Consider the following 18,849-nt stretch of genomic DNA (forward strand, 5'->3'; position numbering starts at 1 on the left):
TTTCTTGATCTTCTGTCGACGGCCCCGAACAGAAACAGCCTGGAGAACTGCCTCTTCTGCCATCAAGTTCCCCCGACGACTGTCTCAGTCAAGTGGATGATGATGATGATGATGATGGTGCATAATGATGATGATGACGATGGTGCATAATGATGATGATGACGATGGTGATGATGATGATGGTGACATCTTCTCGCATATACAAAACTTCACTAGGTATCACCATTATATGAACTTTTTACTGTGCCAGAGAACCTTGTATCTGTAAGTACCAAGTAAAATTTGAATTTGAGCTAACCATGTGTTTATACATATATAAAACATTACAAAAACCAAGTCTCAACATAAAGGGACATTATATATAATGCCTTTCTCAGTATCACAGCCGATTTGTTTTGCATATTGCGTTGCACTATATGAGCAAGAAATACAATTCTACAGATGCTACAGTGCGCATCCCCATCACAAAATTGAATAACTTTGATATGAAACGAAAGACAGCAGGGTTTTTGTTTTTGTTTTTACATTTAGTCAAGTTTTGACTAAATGTTTTAACGTAGAGGGGGGAATCGAGACGAGGGTCGTGGTGTATGTGTGTGTGTCTGTGTGTGCGTGCGTGTGTGTGTGTAGTGCGATTCAGACAAAACTACTGGACCGATCTTTATGAAATTTGACATGAGAGTTTCTGGGTATGATATCCCGAGACGTTTTTTTCATTTTTTTGATAAATGTCTTTGATGACGTCATATCCGGCTTTTCGTGAAAGTTGAGGCGGCACTGTCACGCTCTCATTTTTCAACCAAATTGGTTGAAATTTTGGTCAAGTAGTCTTCGACAAAGCCCGGACTTCGGTATTGCATTTCAGCGTGGTGGCTTAAAAATTAATTAATGACTTTGGTCATTAAAAATCTGAAAATTGTAAAAAAAAATTTTGTTATAAAACGATCCAATTTACGTTTATCTTATTCTCCATCATTTTCGGATTCCAAAAACATATAAATATGTTATATTTGGATTAAAAACAAGCTCTGAAAATTAAAAATATAAAAATTATTATCAAAATTAAAATTTCGATATCAATTTAAAAACACTTTCATCTTATTCCTTGTCGGTTCCTGATTCCAAAAACATACAGATATGATATGTTTGGATTAAAAACACGCTCAGAAAGTTAAAACGAAGAGAGGTACAGAAAAGCGTGCTATCCTTCTAAGCGCAACTACTACCCCGCTCTTCCTGTCAATTTCACTGCCTTTGCCATGAGCGGTGGACTGACGATGCTACGAGTATACGGTCTTGCTGCGTTGCATTGCGTTCAGTTTCATTCTGTGAGTTCGACAGCTACTTGACTAAATGTTGTATTTTCGCCTTACGCGACTTGGTTTTTTTTTCTCTAACTCCATTCATACTGGGATGTGAACCGCCTGAAAAGGTCGACAACGGAAGACTTTTTTCCGTCCATTTTGAGGAGTTCACACAAAAAAGTGCTCTCTTTTTAAGAGATGTCCATACTTGGGAAGGCGTTCTCTCATCCGAGGGGTTCCCTACTGCATGCACATGCATCATCGTTTTCGCTTAGTGTCGTCACCACAATCACTTTTCGCGTATTGTTGATGCGTTAGACGTGGCCCGTGGAAACGTTTCTGCCATTCTTGAGAACACAACAGACGAATCAGTAGTTCTGCAACCACGTGACAACACGTATAGCACGTCAAAGTTCACGCCTTAAGGTGACTTTACAGAACATTCCACCACCTTAACTGTTTCGTGTGAGAAAGGCTGGTCGACGAGCCGAAGGAGTCGGGCTGCTGGTACGGTTCCCGTTGGTGCATGGCCAGTGGTCCCATAGGAATGGCGATAGCTTGGTGGAACTCGGGTGTGAGATCAAACGGGTAATCTGGAGCGGGTATCCTGTAAAAGAACGGTGGGAGAGACCTCAATAGAACAAGGAAACACAATGTGTATTAAACGAAGGAATGCAATAAATCTTATATAAACTTTGGTGGAGTAAAGTGAGTATTTCACAGAGAGAGAGAGAGAGAGAGAGAGAGAGAGAGAGAGAGAGAGAGAGAGAGAGAGAGAGAGAGAGTGTGTGTGTGTGTGGGTGTGGGTGTGTGTGTGTGTGTGTGTGTGTGTGTGTGTGTGCTTGCGGTACGTGTGTGAATGTGTGTGTTCTTGTGCGTGCATGCATGTACGCACGTGTGTGTCTGTGTCTGTCTGTGTGTCTGTATGTGTGTTCGAGTGTGTCTGTCTGTCTGTCTGTCTGTCTACGTCTGTTTATCTGCCTGTCTACGTCTGTCTGTCTGTCTGTCTGTCAGCATACCCATGTCTGTGTGTCCTTGTAACTAGTGTTCCCCATGACTATGTCGATACAAATGTGGACAACCAGATGGAACAAAGAGCATCAGTTGAAACACAGAGATATAAACAAACAAACCTTATTTTCTGCTCTTCAATGTCGACTAAATCCTGTTGTTCTTTGTCGATTTGGTCCCTTTCAGCGTTGGATGGCTTGGGATCTCCAGGGCCTTCGTTGTTACGCGTTTTTTCCGTTTCGTTGGGGTAGTGTCGGTGTTGTCCGTTATTAAGGGGTTTTATCCTAGTCTGGCGCTTCCAGATGAATTTTCCGTACACCCCGCATGCCATAATGATGATTAAAAGTACACCACCAAGCGCCCCAAACCCTGCGTAAAAGCTGATTTGTTTGTCAGAAAGTCCACTTTGACTCTCTTCGGATGCTGCATTGCCTGAAATGGAGACATTGTGGAAAGATGATAAGCAATGCAAAAGTTAAATCAAAAACGAAAAAAATGTAAAACAAGAAAGAGCATGAATGGTAAATTAAAGCTTTACAAAATCCACACAATATGAAAATCATAAATCACATTAAAGTCAAATTGATTGCACATTCGTCTATCTACTCATTACGTATTTTCATAAAGACAACTGATCAGTTCTTGAGAACATGCATCTTGAGGTGACACCAGCTTCTCAGTCAAAATGCAAAAGACCTGAAATGTCTTGTCGGAAGTTATGTTTCATTTCTCAAACCTCTGCTCCACGCAGAAATCATGTCATCATTTTTAAATGTGAGCACGGCATTACACCATTTTTAACAAGTAGCTATGCTTGGATCATGTCATTTTTCTTTTGCTCAAAAGCTTACTAAATTACGACACCGATTTTGATATGTAATATTTTATGTCTTGTCACCTTTTATTTGATACCTTTTCGTGTATCATTATTGGCAGCTGAAACAAGGAATAAAAGCATAGCATGAACTTACAACACAGCATTGTGGAAGCAAAAGTAACCCGTTTTTTGCGGCTGTTAGACATTTTGGATCCGTTACTGCTACCTCTATCATGCTTGCGCTGCATTGTTAAAAGCATTACTAAAGCTTGCAAACTGATTGAACTATTATTGGATAAAAAGAATTAAAAGAAAATGCTTTCTAGTGGTGCCTGCATTGGTGGGTGACATGACAAATGAAAGGGACTGTTATCCTATATACGTGAGAGAGACCACCAGTGTCATAAACAAACCATCTCTTCACACGTGTGTCGTAAATGAGGTCGACAGGGACACTGTCAGAAGGAATTTTCCACTGCTTCTGATAACCAATTCACCGAGACAAACTTTTGCTCGAAACACTTTGTTGTTTCCTCAGTAAGAATGTTGAGAATTTACACTAGACGGTAGATTTCCTACTGTGGCGTTTAGTATTTTTGCATTTGGCGTCAAGAGATTTCACTCTCGAAGAGATTGAGGTTCAAGAAGACACGTCTTCAATTTGGATACTTCGACTCCGTCTGGAAGTTTGAGGTAGAAGGCACGCAGGTATAGGATGTAGGATAAACAGAATACTACACGGCTTGCTGTGTGATACCAGGTTTGCACTTGTTGCTTTCACAAAAACTCACTTTCGCTCGCATTTGAATATTTCAGTAAACAGCGCAGCCTTGAGAAGAGGAAAACCCAGGGGCAGTAACGCCCACGATGACTGTAGGAGTCAAATTGTACACTAGAATAAAATACTGATGACTTTTCTGTATGCTTGCCCAAAACCGACGAGTTGCATAAACCAAAACTTAACAATAGAAGCATCCAATTGAATAAAGCATACCAAAGCAAATTCAGACAACAGCAGTACCCCCACAAGAAAAAGCACCCCAAAGCAAATCCACGGTGTGAGGAAGATCAACATGTTTTCATTCTCCCTATATGCACACGATGTAGCTATACAGCTCAAAACAAATCAGTGGCCGGCAAAACATTGCAAGAAGCACTCACACTCTTCTTGCTCGCATGGAGCAGATGTAGCTCAAAGCAAAAACCCAGCAAAGCAGCAATACTGGAGAAGGGCCAGACTCTTCTACTTCTGTGCACACCGCATGGAGCTACACCCAACATTTTCACCTTCCGTTGTGGTCCTGGAGTCTCCCGCATTTGCCATCTCTCTTGTTGCATTGACTGTTCTGTTGGGCGCTGCAGCTGTGGGTTCTATAGTTGCTGCAGCTGTGGGTTCTATAGTTGCTGCAGCTGTGGGTTCTATAGTTGCTGGAGCTGTCCTTGTAATAAGGAGTGCTGATTCTGTGGCAAGCACGTCATCGGTAGTGTGTGCAGAATGTGTAGTAGGTGCTGCAGTTGTTGTAGTAGGTGCTGCAGTTGTTGTAGTCGGTGCTGCAGTTGTAGTGGGTGCTGAAGTTGTTGTATTGGGCGTTGAAGTTGTGATGGGTGCTGAAGTTGTAGTGGGTGCTGAAGTTGTAGTGGGTGCTGAAGTTGTAGTGGGTGCTGAAGTTGTAGTAGGTGCAGTTGTTGTAGTGAGTGCTGAAGTTGTAGCGGGTGCTACAGTTGTTGTAGTGAGTGCTGAAGTTGTAGTGGGTGCTGAAGTTGTAGTAAGTGCTGAAGTTGTAATGGGTGCTAAAGTTGTAGTGGGTGCTAAAGTTGTTGTAGTGAGTGCTGAAGTTGTAGTGGGTGCTGAAGTTGTAGTAAGTGCTGAAGTTGTAGTGAGTGCTGAAGTTGTAGTGGGTGCTGAAGTTGTTGTTAGTGCTACAGTTCTTGTAGTGGGTGTTGAAGTTGCAGTTGGTGATGAAAATGTAGTAGGTGCTGCAGTTGTAGTGAGTGCTGAAGTTGTAGTGGGTGCTGAAGCTGTAGTAGGTGTTGCAGATGTTGTAGTAGGTGCTTCAGTTGTAGTGGGTGCTGAAGTTGTTGTGAGTGCTGCAGTTGTTGTAGTAGGTGCTGAAGTTGTAGTGGGTGCTGCAGTTGTGATGGGTGCTAAGATTGTGGTGGGTACTTCAGTTGTAGTGGGTGCTGAAGTTGTAAGTGCTGCAGTTGTTGTAGTTGGTGTTGAAGTTGTTGTGAGTGCTGCAGTTGTTGTAGTAGGTGCTGAAATTGTAGTAGGTGCTGCAGTTGTGATGGGTGCTAAAGTTGTGATGGGTGCTGAAGTTGTAGTGGGTGCTGGAGTTGTAATGGGTGCTGAAGTTCGTGTAAGTGCTGCAGTTGTTGTAGTAGGTGCTGCAGTTGTTGTGATGGGAGCTACAGTTGTGGTAAGTGCTGAGGTTGTAGTGGGTGCTGAGGTTGTAGTGGGTGCTGAAGTTGTAGTGGGTGCTGAACTTGTTGTGAATGCTGCAGTTGTTGTAGTGGGTGCTGAAGTTGTAGTGTGTGTTAAAGTTGTAGTAGGTGCTGCAGTTGTTTTAGTGGCTGCTGAAGTTCTAATGGGTGCTGCAGTAGTGGTTGGTGCTGTTGTTGTGGCGGGTGCTAAAGTCGTAGTGGGTGCTGAAATTGTATTTGGTGCTGAAGTTGTAGTGGGTGCTAAAGTTGTGATGGGTGCTGAAGTTGTAGTGGGTGCTGGTGTTGTAGTGGGTGCTGAAGTTGTTGTGAGTGCTGCAGTTGTTGTAGTATGTACTGCAGTTGTGATGGGTGCTAAAGTTGTGGTGGGTGCTGAAATTGTAGTGGGTGCTGAAGTTGTAGTGGGTGCTGAAGTCGTTGTGAATGCTGCAGTTGTTGTAGTATGTACTGCAGTTGTTGTGATGGGTGCTAAAGTTGTGGTGGGTGCTGAAATTGTAGTGGGTGCTGAAGTCGTTGTGAATGCTGCAGTTGTTGTAGTGGGTGCTGAAGTTGTAGTGGGTGTTAAAGTTGTAGTAGGTGCTGCAGTTGTTTTAGTGGCTGCTGAAGTTGTAATGGGTGCTGCAGTTGTGGTAGGTGCTGCTGTTGTTGTGGCGGGTGCTGAAATTGTAGTGGGTGCTGAAGTTGTAGTGGGTGCTGAAGTTGTGGTGGGTTCCATGGTAGTTGTAGATGCTTTAGTTGTAGTGAGTTCCTTGGTCGTTGTAGGTGTTTCCGTTGTAGTTAGTTCCATGGTAGTTTTAGTTGCTTCAGTTGTAGTGGGTTTCATAATGGTTGCAGGTGTTTCTGTTGTAGTGAGTTCCATGTGAGTTGTAGATGTTTCCAATTTAGTGGGTGCTGAGCTTGTTGTGAGTGCTGCAGTTGTTCTAGTAGGTGCTGAAGTTGTAGTGGGTGCTGAAGTTGTTGTAGTAGGTGCTGTAGTTGTTGAAGTAGGTGCTGCAGTTGTTGTAGTGGGTGCTGAAGTCGTAGTAGGTCCTGAAGTTGTAGTAGGTGCTGCAGTTGTTGTAGTAGGTGCTGCAGTTGTTGTAGTGGGTGCTGAAGATGTAGAAGGTGTTGCAATTGCTGCGGTTGGTGCTACAGTTGTGGTGGGTGCTGAAGTTGTAGTGGGTGCTGAAGTTGTAGTGGGTGCTGAAGTTCTTGTGAGTGCTGCAGTTGTTGTAGTAGGTGCTGCAGTTGTTGTGATGGGAGCTAAAGTTGTGGTGGGTGCTGAGGTTGTAGTGGGTGCTGAAGTTGTAGTGGGTGCTGAACTTGTTGTGAATGCTGCAGTTGTTGTAGTGGGTGCTGAAGTTGTAGTGGGTGTTAAAGTTGTAGTAGGTGCTGCAGTTGTAGTGGGTTTCATAATGGCTGTAGGTGTTTCTGTTGTAGTGGGTTCCATAGTAATTGTAGATGCTACAGTTGTAGTGAGTTCCATGTTAGTTGTAGATGTTTCCAATGTAGTGGGTGCTGAAGTTGTTCTGAGTGCTGCAGTTGTACTAGTAGGTGCTGAAGTTGTAGTGGGTGCTGAAGTTGTTGTAGTAGGTGCTGCAGTTGTTGTAGTAGGTGCTGCAGTTGTTGTAGTAGGTGATGCAGTTGTTGTAGTAGGTGCTGCAGTTGTTGTAGTGGGTGCTGAAATTGTAGTGGGTGCTGAAGTTGTAGTAGGTCCTGAAGTTGTAGTAGGTGCTGCAGTTGTTGTAGTAGGTGCTGCAGTTGTTGTAGTGGGTACTAAAGATGTAGAAGGTGCTGCAATTGTTGTGGTGGGTGTTACAGTTGTGGTGGGTGCTGTAGTGAGTTCCATGGTAGTTGTAGATGTTTTCGTAACAGTGGGTTCCATAGTAGTTGTATCTGCTTCAGTTGTAGCGGGTTTCATGGTAGTTGTATGTGCTTCAGTTGAAGTGGGCTTCATGATAGTTGTAGATGCTTCAGTAGTAGTGGGTTTCATAGTAGTTGTAGATGCATCAGTTGTACTGGGTTCCATGGTAGCTGTAGATGCTTCAGTTGTAGTGGGTTTCATAGTAGTTGTAGATGCTATAGTTGTAGAGGGTTCCATAGTAGTTGTACGTGCTTCAGTTGTAATGGGTTCCAAAGTAGTTGTAGATGCTTCAGTTGTAGTGGGTTCCATTGTAGTTGTAGGTGCTTCAGTTGTAGTGGGTTTCATTGTAGTTGTATGTGGTTCAGTTGTAGTGGGTTCCATATTAGTTGTAGATGCTTCAGTTGTAGTTGGTTTCATAGTAGTTGGAGTTGCTTTAGTAGTAGTTGGTTTCATGGTAGTTGTAGGTGTTTCAATTTTAGTGTGTTTCATGGTAGTTGTAGATGATTCAGTTGATGTGGGTTCCATGGTAGTTGTAGATGCTTCAGTGGTGGTGGGTTTCATAGTAGTTGTAGGTGTTTCAGTGGTAGTGGGTTCTATAGTAGTCGTAGGTGCTTTAGTGGGTTCCATGGTAGTTAAGGATTCTTCAGTCGCACTTTGTTTCACGGTAGTTATAGTTGCATCAGTTGTAGTGGGTGCCATGGTGGTTGTAGATGATTCAGTCGTAGTCTGTTCCCTGGTAGTTGTAGATGCTTCAGTGGTAGCGGGTTTCATGGTAGTTTTAGGTGTTTCAGTATTAGTGGGTTTGATGGTAGTTGTAGATGCATCAGTTGTAGTGGGTTCCATGGTAGTTGTAGATGCTTCAGTCGTAGTTTGTTTCATGGTAGCTGTAGATGCTTCAGTCGTAATGGGTTTTATGGAAGTTGTTGATGTTTCCGTTGCAGTGGGTTTCCTGGTGGTTGTAGATGGTTCAGTTGTAGTGGGTTCCATAGTAGTTGCAGTGGTTTTCATAGTAGTTGTAGGTGCTTCAGTCGTAGTGGGTTCCATGGTAGTTGTAGATGCTTCAGTCGTAGTGGGTTCCATGGTAGTTGTAGATGTTTCTGTTGTAGTGGGTTCCATAGTAGTTTTAGACGCTTCTGTAGTTGTAGATGCTTCAGTTGTAGTGGGTTCCATGGTAGTTGTAGATGCTTCAGTTGTAGTGGGTTCCATAGTAGTTTTAGACGCTTCTGTAGTTGTAGATGCTTCAGTTGTAGTGGGTTCCATGGTAGTTGTAGATGTTTCAGTTGTAGTGGGTTTCATGGTAGTTGTAGATGCTTCTGTAGTTGCAGATGCTTTAGTTGTAGTTGGTTTCATGGTAGTTGTGGATGCTTCAGTCGTAGTGGGTTTCATGGTAGTTGTAGATGCTTCAGTTGTAGTGGGTTCCATAGTAGTTGTAGATGTTTCAGCAGCTGTAGATGCTTCTGTAGTTGTAGATGCTTCAGTTGTAGTGGGTTCGATGGTAGTTGTAGATGTTTCTGTTGTAGTGGGTTCCATAGTAGTTCTAGATGCTTCTGTATGTGTAGATGCTTTAGTTGTAGTGGGTTCCATGGTAGTTGTAGATGCTTCAGCTGTTGTGCGTTTCATGGTAGTTGTAGGTGCTTCTGTTGAAGTGGGTTTTATGGTAGTTGTAGATGCTTCAGATGTTGTGCGTTTCATGGTAGTTGTAGGTGCTTCTGTTGAAGTGGGTTCCATGGTAGTTGTAGATGCTTCAGCTGTTGTGCGTTTCATGGTAGTTGTAGGTGCTTCTGTTGAAGTGGGTTTTATGGTAGTTGTAGATGCTTTAGTTGTAGTGGGTTCCATGGTAGTTGTAGATGTTTCAGTTGTAGTGGGTTTCATGGTAGTTGTAGCTGCTTCAGTCGCAGTGGGTTTCATAGCAGTTGTTGATGCTTCCGTTGCAGTGGGTTCCATAGTAGTTGTAGATGCTTTGGTTGTAGTAGGTTTCTTAGGATTTTTTGGTGCTTCAGTTGTAGTGGGTTCCATAGTAGTTGTAGGTGCTTCAGTTGTAGTGGGTTTCATAGTATTTGTAGGTGCTTCAGTTGTAGTGGGTTCCCTAGTAGTTGTGTATGCTTTAGCAGCTGTAGATGCTTCTGTAGTTGTAGATGCTTCAGTTGTAGTAGGTTCGATGGCAGTTGTAGATGTTTCTGTTGTAGTGGGTTTCATAGTAGTTCTAGATGCTTTTGTAGTTGTAGATGCTTTAGTTGTAGTGGCTTCCATGGTAGTTGTAGATACTCCAGTTGTAGTGAGTTCACTGGTAGTTGAGGATTCTTTAGTTGTAGTGGGTTTTATGGTAGTTGTAGATGCTTTAGTTGTAGTGGGTTCCATGGTAGTTGTAGATGTTTCAGTTGTAGTGGGTGCTGAAGTTGTTGTAGTAGGTGCTGTAGTTGTTGAAGTAGGTGCTGCAGTTGTTGTAGTGGGTGCTGAAGTCGTAGTAGGTCCTGAAGTTGTAGTAGGTGCTGCAGTTGTTGTAGTAGGTGCTGCAGTTGTTGTAGTGGGTGCTGAAGATGTAAAAGGTGTTGCAATTGCTGCGGTGGGTGCTACAGTTGTGGTGGGTGCTGAAGTTGTAGTGGGTGCTGAAGTTCTTGTGAGTGCTGCAGTTGTTGTAGTAGGTGCTGCAGTTGTTGTGATGGGAGCTAAAGTTGTGGTGGGTGCTGAGGTTGTAGTGGGTGCTGCAGTTGTTGTAGTAGGTGCTGCAGTTGTTGTAGTGGGTGCTGAAATTGTAGTGGGTGCTGAAGTTGTAGTAGGTCCTGAAGTTGTAGTAGGTGCTGCAGTTGTTGTAGTAGGTGCTGCAGTTGTTGTAGTGGGTACTAAAGATGTAGAAGGTGCTGCAATTGTTGTGGTGGGTGTTACAGTTGTGGTGGGTGCTGTAGTGAGTTCCATGGTAGTTGTAGATGTTTTCGTAACAGTGGGTTCCATAGTAGTTGTATCTGCTTCAGTTGTAGCGGGTTTCATGGTAGTTGTATGTGCTTCAGTTGAAGGGGGCTTCATGATAGTTGTAGATGCTTCAGTAGTAGTGGGTTTCATAGTAGTTGCAGGTGTTTCAGTAGTAGTGGGTTTCATAGTAGTTGTAGATGCATCAGTTGTACTGGGTTCCATGGTAGCTGTAGATGCTTCAGTTGTAGTGGGTTTCATGGTAGTTGTAGATGCTTCAGTTGTAGTGGGTTCCATGATAGTTGTAGGTGCTTCAGTTGTAGTGGGTTTCATGGTAGTTGAGGATACTTCAGTTGTAGTGGGTTTCATGGTAGTTGTAGATGCATCAGTTGTAGTTGAATCCATGGCAGTTGTGGATGCTTCAGTCAGAGTTTGTTCCATGGTAGTTGTAGATGCTTCAGTGGTAGTGGGTTCCATGGTAGTTGAGGATGCTTCAGTTGTAGTGGCTTTCATGGTAGTTGTAGATGCTTTAGTCGTAGTGGGTTTCATAGTAGTTGTAGATGCTACAGTTGTAGAGGGTTCCATAGTAGTTGTACGTGCTTCAGTTGTAATGGGTTCCAAAGTAGTTGTAGGTGCTTCAGTTGTAGTGGGTTCCATTGTAGTTGTAGATGCTTCAGTTGTAGTGGGTTTCATTGTAGTTGGAGTTGCTTTAGTGGTAGTTGGTTTCATGGTAGTTGTAGGTGTTTCAATTTTAGTGTGTTTCATGGTAGTTGTAGATGATTCAGTTGATGTGGGTTCCATGGTAGTTGTAGATGCTTCAGTGGTGGTGGGTTTCATAGTAGTTGTAGGTGTTTCAGTGGTAGTGGGTTCTATAGTAGTCGTAGGTGCTTTAGTGGGTTCCATGGTAGTTAAGGATTCTTCAGTCGCACTTTGTTTCACGGTAGTTATAGTTGCATCAGTTGTAGTGGGTGCCATGGTGGTTGTAGATGATTCAGTCGTAGTCTGTTCCCTGGTAGTTGTAGATGCTTCAGTGGTAGCGGGTTTCATGGTAGTTTTAGGTGTTTCAGTATTAGTGGGTTTGATGGTAGTTGTAGATGCATCAGTTGTAGTGGGTTCCATGGTAGTTGTAGATGCTTCAGTCGTAGTTTGTTTCATGGTAGCTGTAGATGCTTCAGTCGTAGTGGGTTTCATGGTAGTTGTAGGTGCTTCAGTTGTAGTGGGTTCCATAGTAGTTGTAGGTGTTTGAGTTGTAGAGGGTTTCGTGGTAGTTATATGTGCTTCAGTTGTAGTGGGTTTCATGGTAGTTGTAGATTCTTCGGTTGTAGTGGGTTCCTTAGTAGTTGAAGGTGTTTCAGTTGTAGTGGGTTTCATAGTAGTTATAGGTGCTTCAGTTTTAGTGGGTTTCATAGTACTTGTAGATGCTTCAGTTGTAGTGGGTTCCATGGTAGTTGTAGATGTTTCTGTTGTAGTGGGTTTCATAGTAGTTGTAGATGCTTCGGTTGTAGTAGGTTTCATGGTAGTTGTAGTTGCTTCAGTTAAAGTGGATTCCATGTTAGTTGTAGGTGCTTCAGTTGTAGTTGGTTCCATGATAGTTGTAGGTGCTTCAGTTGTAGTGGGTTTCATGGCAGGTGTAGATGCTTCAGTTGTAATGGGTTTTATGGAAGTTGTTGATGTTTCCGTTGCAGTGGGTTTCCTGGTAGTTGTAGATGGTTCGGTTGTAGTGGGTTCCATAGTAGTTGCAGTGGTTTTCATAGTAGTTGTAGGTGCTTCAGTCGTAGTGGGTTCCATGGTAGTTGTAGATGCTTCAGTCGTAGTGGGTTCCATGGTAGTTGTAGATGTTTCTGTTGTAGTGGGTTCCATAGTAGTTTTAGACGCTTCTGTAGTTGTAGATGCTTCAGTTGTAGTGGGTTCCATGATAGTTGTAGATGCTTCAGTTGTAGTGGGTTCCATAGTAGTTTTAGACGCTTCTGTAGTTGTAGATGCTTCAGTTGTAGTGGGTTCCATGGTAGTTGTAGATGCTTCAGTTGTAGTGGGTTTCATGGTAGTTGTAGATGCTTCTGTAGTTGTAGATGCTTCAGTTGTAGTTGGTTTCATGGTAGTTGTGGATGCTTCAGTCGTAGTGGGTTTCATGGTAGTTGTAGATGCTTCAGTTGTAGTGGGTTCCATAGTAGTTGTAGATGTTTCAGCAGCTGTAGATGCTTCTGTAGTTGTAGATGCTTCAGTTGTAGTGGGTTCGATGGTAGTTGTAGATGTTTCTGTTGTAGTGGGTTCCATAGTAGTTCTAGATGCTTCTGTATGTGTAGATGCTTTAGTTGTAGTGGGTTCCATGGTAGTTGTAGATGCTTCAGCTGTTGTGCGTTTCATGGTAGTTGTAGGTGCTTCTGTTGAAGTGGGTTTTATGGTAGTTGTAGATGCTTCAGCTGTTGTGCGTTTCATGGTAGTTGTAGGTGCTTCTGTTGAAGTGGGTTCCATGGTAGTTGTAGATGCTTTAGTTGTAGTGGGTTCCATGGTAGTTGTAGATGTTTCAGTTGTAGTGGGTCTCATGGTAGTTGTAGCTGCTTCAGTCGCAGTGGGTTTCATAGCAGTTGTTGATGCTTCCGTTGCAGTGGGTTCCATAGTAGTTGTAGATGCTTTGGTTGTAGTAAGTTTCTTAGTATTTGTAGGTGCTTCAGTTGTAGTGGGTTCCATAGTAGTTGTAGGTGTTTCAGTTGTAGTGGGTTTCATAGTATTTGTAGGTGCTTCAGTGGTAGTGGGTTTCCTAGTAGTTGTGTATGCTTTAGCAGCTGTAGATGCTTCTGTAGTTGTAGATGCTTCAGTTGTAGTGGGTTCGATGGCAGTTGTAGATGTTTCTGTTGTAGTGGGTTTCATAGTAGTTCTAGATGCTTCTGTAGTTGTAGATGCTTTAGTTGTAGTGGCTTCCATGGTAGTTGTAGATACTCCAGTTGTAGTGAGTTCACTGGTAGTTGAGGATTCTTTAGTTGTAGTGGGTTTTATGGTAGTTGTAGATGCTTTAGTTGTAGTGGGTTCCATGGTAGTTGTAGATGTTTCAGTTGTAGTGGGTTTCATGGTAGTTGTAGATGCTTCAGTCGCAGTGGGTTTCATGGTAGTTGTAGATTCTTCAGTTGTAGTGGGTTTCTCTGTAGTTGTAGATGCTTCAGCTGTTGGGCGTTTCATGGTAGTTGTAGGTGCTTCTGTTGAAGTGGGTTTTATGGTAGTTGTGGATCCTTCAGTTACAGTGGGTTTCATGGTAGTTGTATGTGGTTCAGTTGTAGTGGGTTCCACAGGAGTTGTAGGTGCTTGAGTTGTAGTGGGTGCAATAGTAGTTGTAGGTGCTTGAGTTGTAGTGGGTTTGATTGTAGTTGTAGGTGGTTCAGTTGTAGTGGGTTCCATACTAGTTGTAGATGCTTTAGTTGTAGTTGGCTTCATAGTAGTTGTAGATGCTTCAGCAGCTGTAGATGCTTCTGTAGTTGTAGATGCTTCAGTTGTAGTGGGTTCGATGGTAGTTGTAGATGTTTCTGTTGTAGTGGGTTCCATGGTAGTTTTAGATGCTTCTGTAGTTGTAGATGCTTTAGTTGTATTGGGTTCCATGGTAGTTGTAGATACTCCAGTTGTAGTGAGTTCCATGGTAGTTGAGGATTCTTTAGTTGTAATGGGTTTTATGGTAGTTGTAGATGCTTTAGTTGTAGTGCGTTCCATGTTAGTTGTAGATGTTTCAGTTGTAGTGGGTTTCATGGTAGTTGTAGCTGCTTCAGTCGCAGTGGGTTTCATGGTAGTTGTAGATTCTTCAGTTGTAGTGGGTTTCATTGTAGTTGTAGATGCTTCAGCTGTTGTGCTTTTCATGGCAGTTGTAGGTGCTTCAGTTGAAGTGGGTTTCATGGTAGTTGTGGATGCTTCAGTTGTAATGGGTTTCATGGTAGTTGTAGGTGGTTCAGTTGTAGTGGGTTCCACAGTAGTTGTAGGTGCTTGAGTTGTAGTGGGTTCCATAGTAGTTGTAGGTGCTTGAGTTGTAGTGGGTTCCATAGTAGTTGTAGGTGCTTGAATAGTTGTAGATGCTACAGTTGTAGTGGGTTTCATGGTAGTTGTAGGTGCTTCAGTTGTAGTGGGTTTCATGGTAGTTGTAGATGCTTCAGTTGTAGTGGGTTTCATGGTAGTTGTAGGTGCTTCAGTTGTAGTGGGTTTCATGGTAGTTGTAGATGCTTCTGTAGTTGTAGATGCTTCAGTTGTAGTGGGTTCCATGGTAGTTGTAGATGCTTCAGTTGTAGTGGGTTTCATGGTAGTTGTAGATGCTTCAGTTGTAGTGGGTTTTATGGACGTTTTGGATGTTTCCGTTGCAGTGGGTTTCATGGTAGTTGTATGTGCTTCAGTTGTAGTAGGTTTCATGGTAGTTGTAGCTTTTCTAGTTGTAGTGGGTTGCATGGTAGTTGTAGATGCTTCAGTGGTAGTGAGTTTCATTGTAGTTGTGGGTGTTTCAGTTTGAGTGGGTTTCATAGTAGTTGTAGATGGTTCAGTTGTAGTTGGTTTCATAGTAGTTGTAGGTTCTTCAGTTGTAGATGGTTCCATAATAGTTGTAGATGCTTCAGTTGTAGTTGGTTTCGTATTAGTTGTAGATGCTTCAGTAGTTGTAGATGCTTCCGTAGTTGTAGATGCTTCAGTTGTAGTGGGTTCCATGGTAGTTGTAGATGCTTCAGTCGTAGTGGGTTCCATGGTAGTTGTAGATGCTTCAGTTGTAGTGGGTTCCATGGTAGTTGTAGATGCTTCAGTCGTAGTGGGTTCCATGGTAGTTGTAGATGTTTCTGTTGTAGTGGGTTCCATAGTAGTTTTAGATGCTTCTGTAGTTGTAGATGCTTCAGGTGTAGTGGGTTCCTTGGTAGTTGTAGATGTTTCTGTTGTCGTGGGTTCCATAGTAGTTTTAGATGCTTCTGTAGTTGTAAATGCTTCAGTTGTAGTGGGTTCCATGGTAGTTGTAGATGCTTCAGTTGTAGTGGGTTTCATGGTAGTTGTAGATGCTTCTGTAGTTGTATATGCTTCAGTTGTAGTTGGTTTCATGGTAGTTGTTGATGCTTCAGTCGTAGTGGGTTTCATGGTAGTTGTAGATGCTTCAGTTGTTGTGGGTTCCATGGTAATTGTAGATACTCCAGTTGTAGTGAGTTCCATGGTAGTTGCGGATTCTTTAGTTGTAGTGGGTTTTATGGTAGTTGTAGATGCTTTAGTTGTAGTGGGTTCCATGGTAGTTGTAGATGTTTCAGTTGTAGTTGGTTTCATGGTAGTTGTAGATGCTTCAGTCGCAGTGGGTTTCATGGTAGTTGTAGATTCTTCAGTTGTAGTGGGTTTCATTGTAGTCGTAGATGCTTCAGCTGTTGTGCGTTTCATGGTAGTTGTAGGTGCTTCTGTTGAAGTGGGTTTTATGGTAGTTGTGGATGCTTCAGTTGCAGTGGGTTTCATGGTAGTTGTAAATGGTTCAGTTGTAGTGGGTTCCACAGGAGTTGTAGGTGCTTGAGTTGTAGTGGGTTCCATAGTAGATGTAGGTTCTTGAGTTGTAGTGGGTTTGATAGTAGTTGTAGGTGGTTCAGTTGTAGTTGGTTTCATAGTAGTTGTAGATGCTTCAGCAGCTGTAGATGCTTCTGTAGTTGTAGATGCTTCAGTTGTAGTAGGTTCGATGGTAGTTGTAGATGTTTCTGTTGTAGTGGGTTCCATAGTAGTTCTAGATGCTTCTGTATGTGTAGATGCTTTAGTTGTAGTGGGATCCATGGTAGTTGTAGATACTCCAGTTGTAGTGAGTTCCATGGTAGTTGAGGATTCTTTAGTTGTAATTGGTTTTATGGTAGTTGTAGATGCTTTAGTTGTAGTGGGTTCCATGGTAGTTGTAGATGTTTCAGTTGTAGTGGGTTTCATGGTAGTTGTAGCTGCTTCAGTCGCAGTGGGTTTCATGGTAGTTGTAGATTCTTCAGTTGTAGATGGTTTCATAGTAGTTGTAGGTTCTTCAGTTGTAGATGGTTCCATAATAGTTGTAGATGCTTCAGTTGTAGTTGGTTTCGTATTAGTTGTAGATGCTTCAGTAGTTGTAGATGCTTCCGTAGTTGTAGATGCTTCAGTCGTAGTGGGTTCCATGGTAGTTGTAGATGTTTCTGTTGTAGTGGGTTCCATAGTAGTTTTAGATGCTTCTGTAGTTGTAGATGCTTCTGTAGTTTTAGATGCTTCTGTAGTTGTAAATGCTTCAGTTGTAGTGGGTTTCATGGTAGTTGTAGATGCTTCAGTTGTAGTGGGTTTCATGGTAGTTGTAGATGCTTCTGTAGTTGTATATGCTTCAGTTGTAGTTGGTTTCATGGTAGTTGTGGATGCTTCAGTCGTAATGGGTTTCATGGTAGTTGTAGATGCTTCAGTTGTTGTGGGTTCCATGGTAGTTGTAGATGCGTCAGTGGTAGTGGGTTCCATGGTAGTTGTAGATACTCCAGTTGTAGTGAGTTCCATGGTAGTTGGGGATTCTTTAGTTGTAGTGGGTTTTATGGTAGTTGTAGATGCTTTAGTTGTAGTGGGTTCCATGGTAGTTGTAGATGTTTCAGTTGTAGTTGGTTTCATGGTAGTTGTAGATGCTTCAGTCGCAGTGGGTTTCATGGTAGTTGTAGATGCTTCAGCTGTTGTGCGTTTCATGGTAGTTGTAGGTGCTTCTGTTGAAGTGGGTTCCATAGTAGTTTGAGATGCTTCTGTAGTTGTAGATGCTTCAGTTGTAGTGGGTTCCTTGGTGGTTGTAGATGCTTCAGTTGTAGTGGGTTTAATGGTAGTTATAGATGTTTCTGTTGTCGTGGGTTCCATAGTAGTTTTAGATGCTTCTGTAGTTGTAAATGCTTCAGTTGTAGTGGGTTCCATGGTAGTTGTAGATGCTTCAGTTGTAGTGGGTTTCATGGTAGTTGTAGATGCTTCTGTAGTTGTATATGCTTCAGTTGTAGTTGGTTTCATGGTAGTTGTGGATGCTTCAGTCGTAGTGGGTTTCATGGTAGTTGTAGATGCTTCAGTTGTTGTGGGTTCCATGGTAGTTGTAGATACTCCAGTTGTAGTGAGTTCCATGGTAGTTGCGGATTCTTTAGTTGTAGTGGGTTTTATGGTAGTTGTAGATGCTTTAGTTGTAGTGGGTTCCATGGTAGTTGTAGATGTTTCAGTTGTAGTTGGTTTCATGGTAGTTGTAGATGCTTCAGTCGCAGTGGGTTTCATGGTAGTTGTAGATTCTTCAGTTGTAGTGGGTTTCATTGTAGTTGTAGATGCTTCAGCTGTTGTGCATTTCATGGTAGTTGTAGGTGCTTCTGTTGAAGTGGGTTTTATGGTAGTTGTGGATGCTTCAATTGCAGTGGGTTTCATGGTAGTTGTAAATGGTTCAGTTGTAGTGGGTTCCACAGGAGTTGTAGGTGCTTGAGTTGTAGTGGGTTCCATAGTAGATGTAGGTTCTTGAGTTGTAGTGGGTTTGATAGTAGTTGTAGGTGGTTCAGTTGTAGTTGGTTTCATAGTAGTTGTAGATGCTTCAGCAGCTGTAGATGCTTCTGTAGTTGTAGATGCTTCAGATGTAGTAGGTTCGATGGTAGTTGTAGATGTTTCTGTTGTAGTGGGTTCCATAGTAGTTCTAGATGCTTCTGTATGTGTAGGTGCTTTAGTTGTAGTGGGATCCATGGTAGTTGTAGATACTCCAGTTGTAGTGAGTTCCATGGTAGTTGAGGATTCTTTAGTTGTAATTGGTTTTATGGTAGTTGTAGATGCTTTAGTTGTAGTGGGTTCCATGGTAGTTGTAGATGTTTCAGTTGTAGTGGGTTTCATGGTAGTTGTAGCTGCTTCAGTCGCAGTGGGTTTCATGGTAGTTGTAGATTCTTCAGTTGTAGTGGGTTTGATTGTAGTTGTAGATGTTTCAGCTGTTGTGCGTTTCATGGCAGTTGTAGGTGCTTCTGTTGAAGTGGGTTTCATGGTAGTTGTGGATGCTTCAGTTGTAATGGGTTTCATGGTAGTTGTAGGTGGTTCAGTTGTAGTGGGTTCCACAGTAGTTGTAGGTGCTTGAGTTGTAGTGGGTTCCATAGTAGTTGTAGGTGCTTGAGTTGTAGTGGGTTCCATAGTAGTTGTAGGTGCTTGAGTAGTTGTAGATGCTTCAGTTGTAGTGGGTTTCATGGTAGTTGTAGGTGCTTTAGTTGTAGTGGGTTCCATAGAAGTTGTAGGTGCTTGAGTTGTAGTGGGTTTCATAGTAGTTGTAGGTGCTTCAGTTGTAGTGGGATTCACAGTAGTTGTAGATGCTTCTGTAGTTGTAGATGTTTGAGTTGTAGTGGGTTCCATAGTAGTTGTAGGTGCTTCAGTTGTAGTGGGTTCCATAGTAGTTGTAGATGCTTCAGTTGTAGTGGGTTTTATGGACGTTTTGGATGTTTCCGTTGCAGTGGGTTTCATGGTAGTTGTATGTGCTTCAGTTGTAGTAGGTTTCATGGTAGTTGTAGCTTTTTTAGTTGTAGTGGGTTGCATGGTAGTTGTAGATGCTTCAGTGGTAGTGAGTTTCATTGTAGTTGTGG

The 18,849-nt window shown here is 42.6% G+C and overlaps 1 protein-coding gene across 1 annotated transcript; it reads right to left on the reverse strand.

The window, feature by feature from the left end:
- Nucleotides 1–1,293: 1,293 nt before the first annotated feature.
- Nucleotides 1,294–18,730, reverse strand: LOC138965799 (mucin-2-like). Its single transcript, XM_070337901.1, has 5 exons — nt 16,406–18,730; nt 14,928–15,181; nt 4,420–14,621; nt 2,438–2,747; nt 1,294–1,911 (listed from the first exon to the last, which is right to left on the reverse strand). The coding sequence occupies exons 1-5, from the start codon at nt 18,728–18,730 to the stop codon at nt 1,737–1,739; spliced, it is 13,266 nt and encodes a 4,421-aa protein (XP_070194002.1). The 3' UTR covers nt 1,294–1,736.
- Nucleotides 18,731–18,849: the final 119 nt, after the last annotated feature.

This window comes from Littorina saxatilis, linkage group LG5 (assembly GCF_037325665.1).
Source record: "Littorina saxatilis isolate snail1 linkage group LG5, US_GU_Lsax_2.0, whole genome shotgun sequence".
Lineage (NCBI taxonomy): Eukaryota > Metazoa > Mollusca > Gastropoda > Littorinimorpha > Littorinidae > Littorina > Littorina saxatilis.

Coding starts and splice junctions, on each gene's coding strand:
- LOC138965799 (XM_070337901.1), bottom strand. CDS start 18,730: ATGAAACCCACTGCAACGGAAACATCCAAAACGTCCATAAAACCCACT. Junction 15,182..16,405: donor TGGAACCCACTACGACTGAA/GCATCTACAACT, acceptor ACAACTACCAAG/GAACCCACTACACCTGAAGC. Junction 14,622..14,927: donor GCATCTACAACTACTGAAGC/ATCTACAACTAA, acceptor AACGTCCATAAA/ACCCACTACAACTGAAGCAT.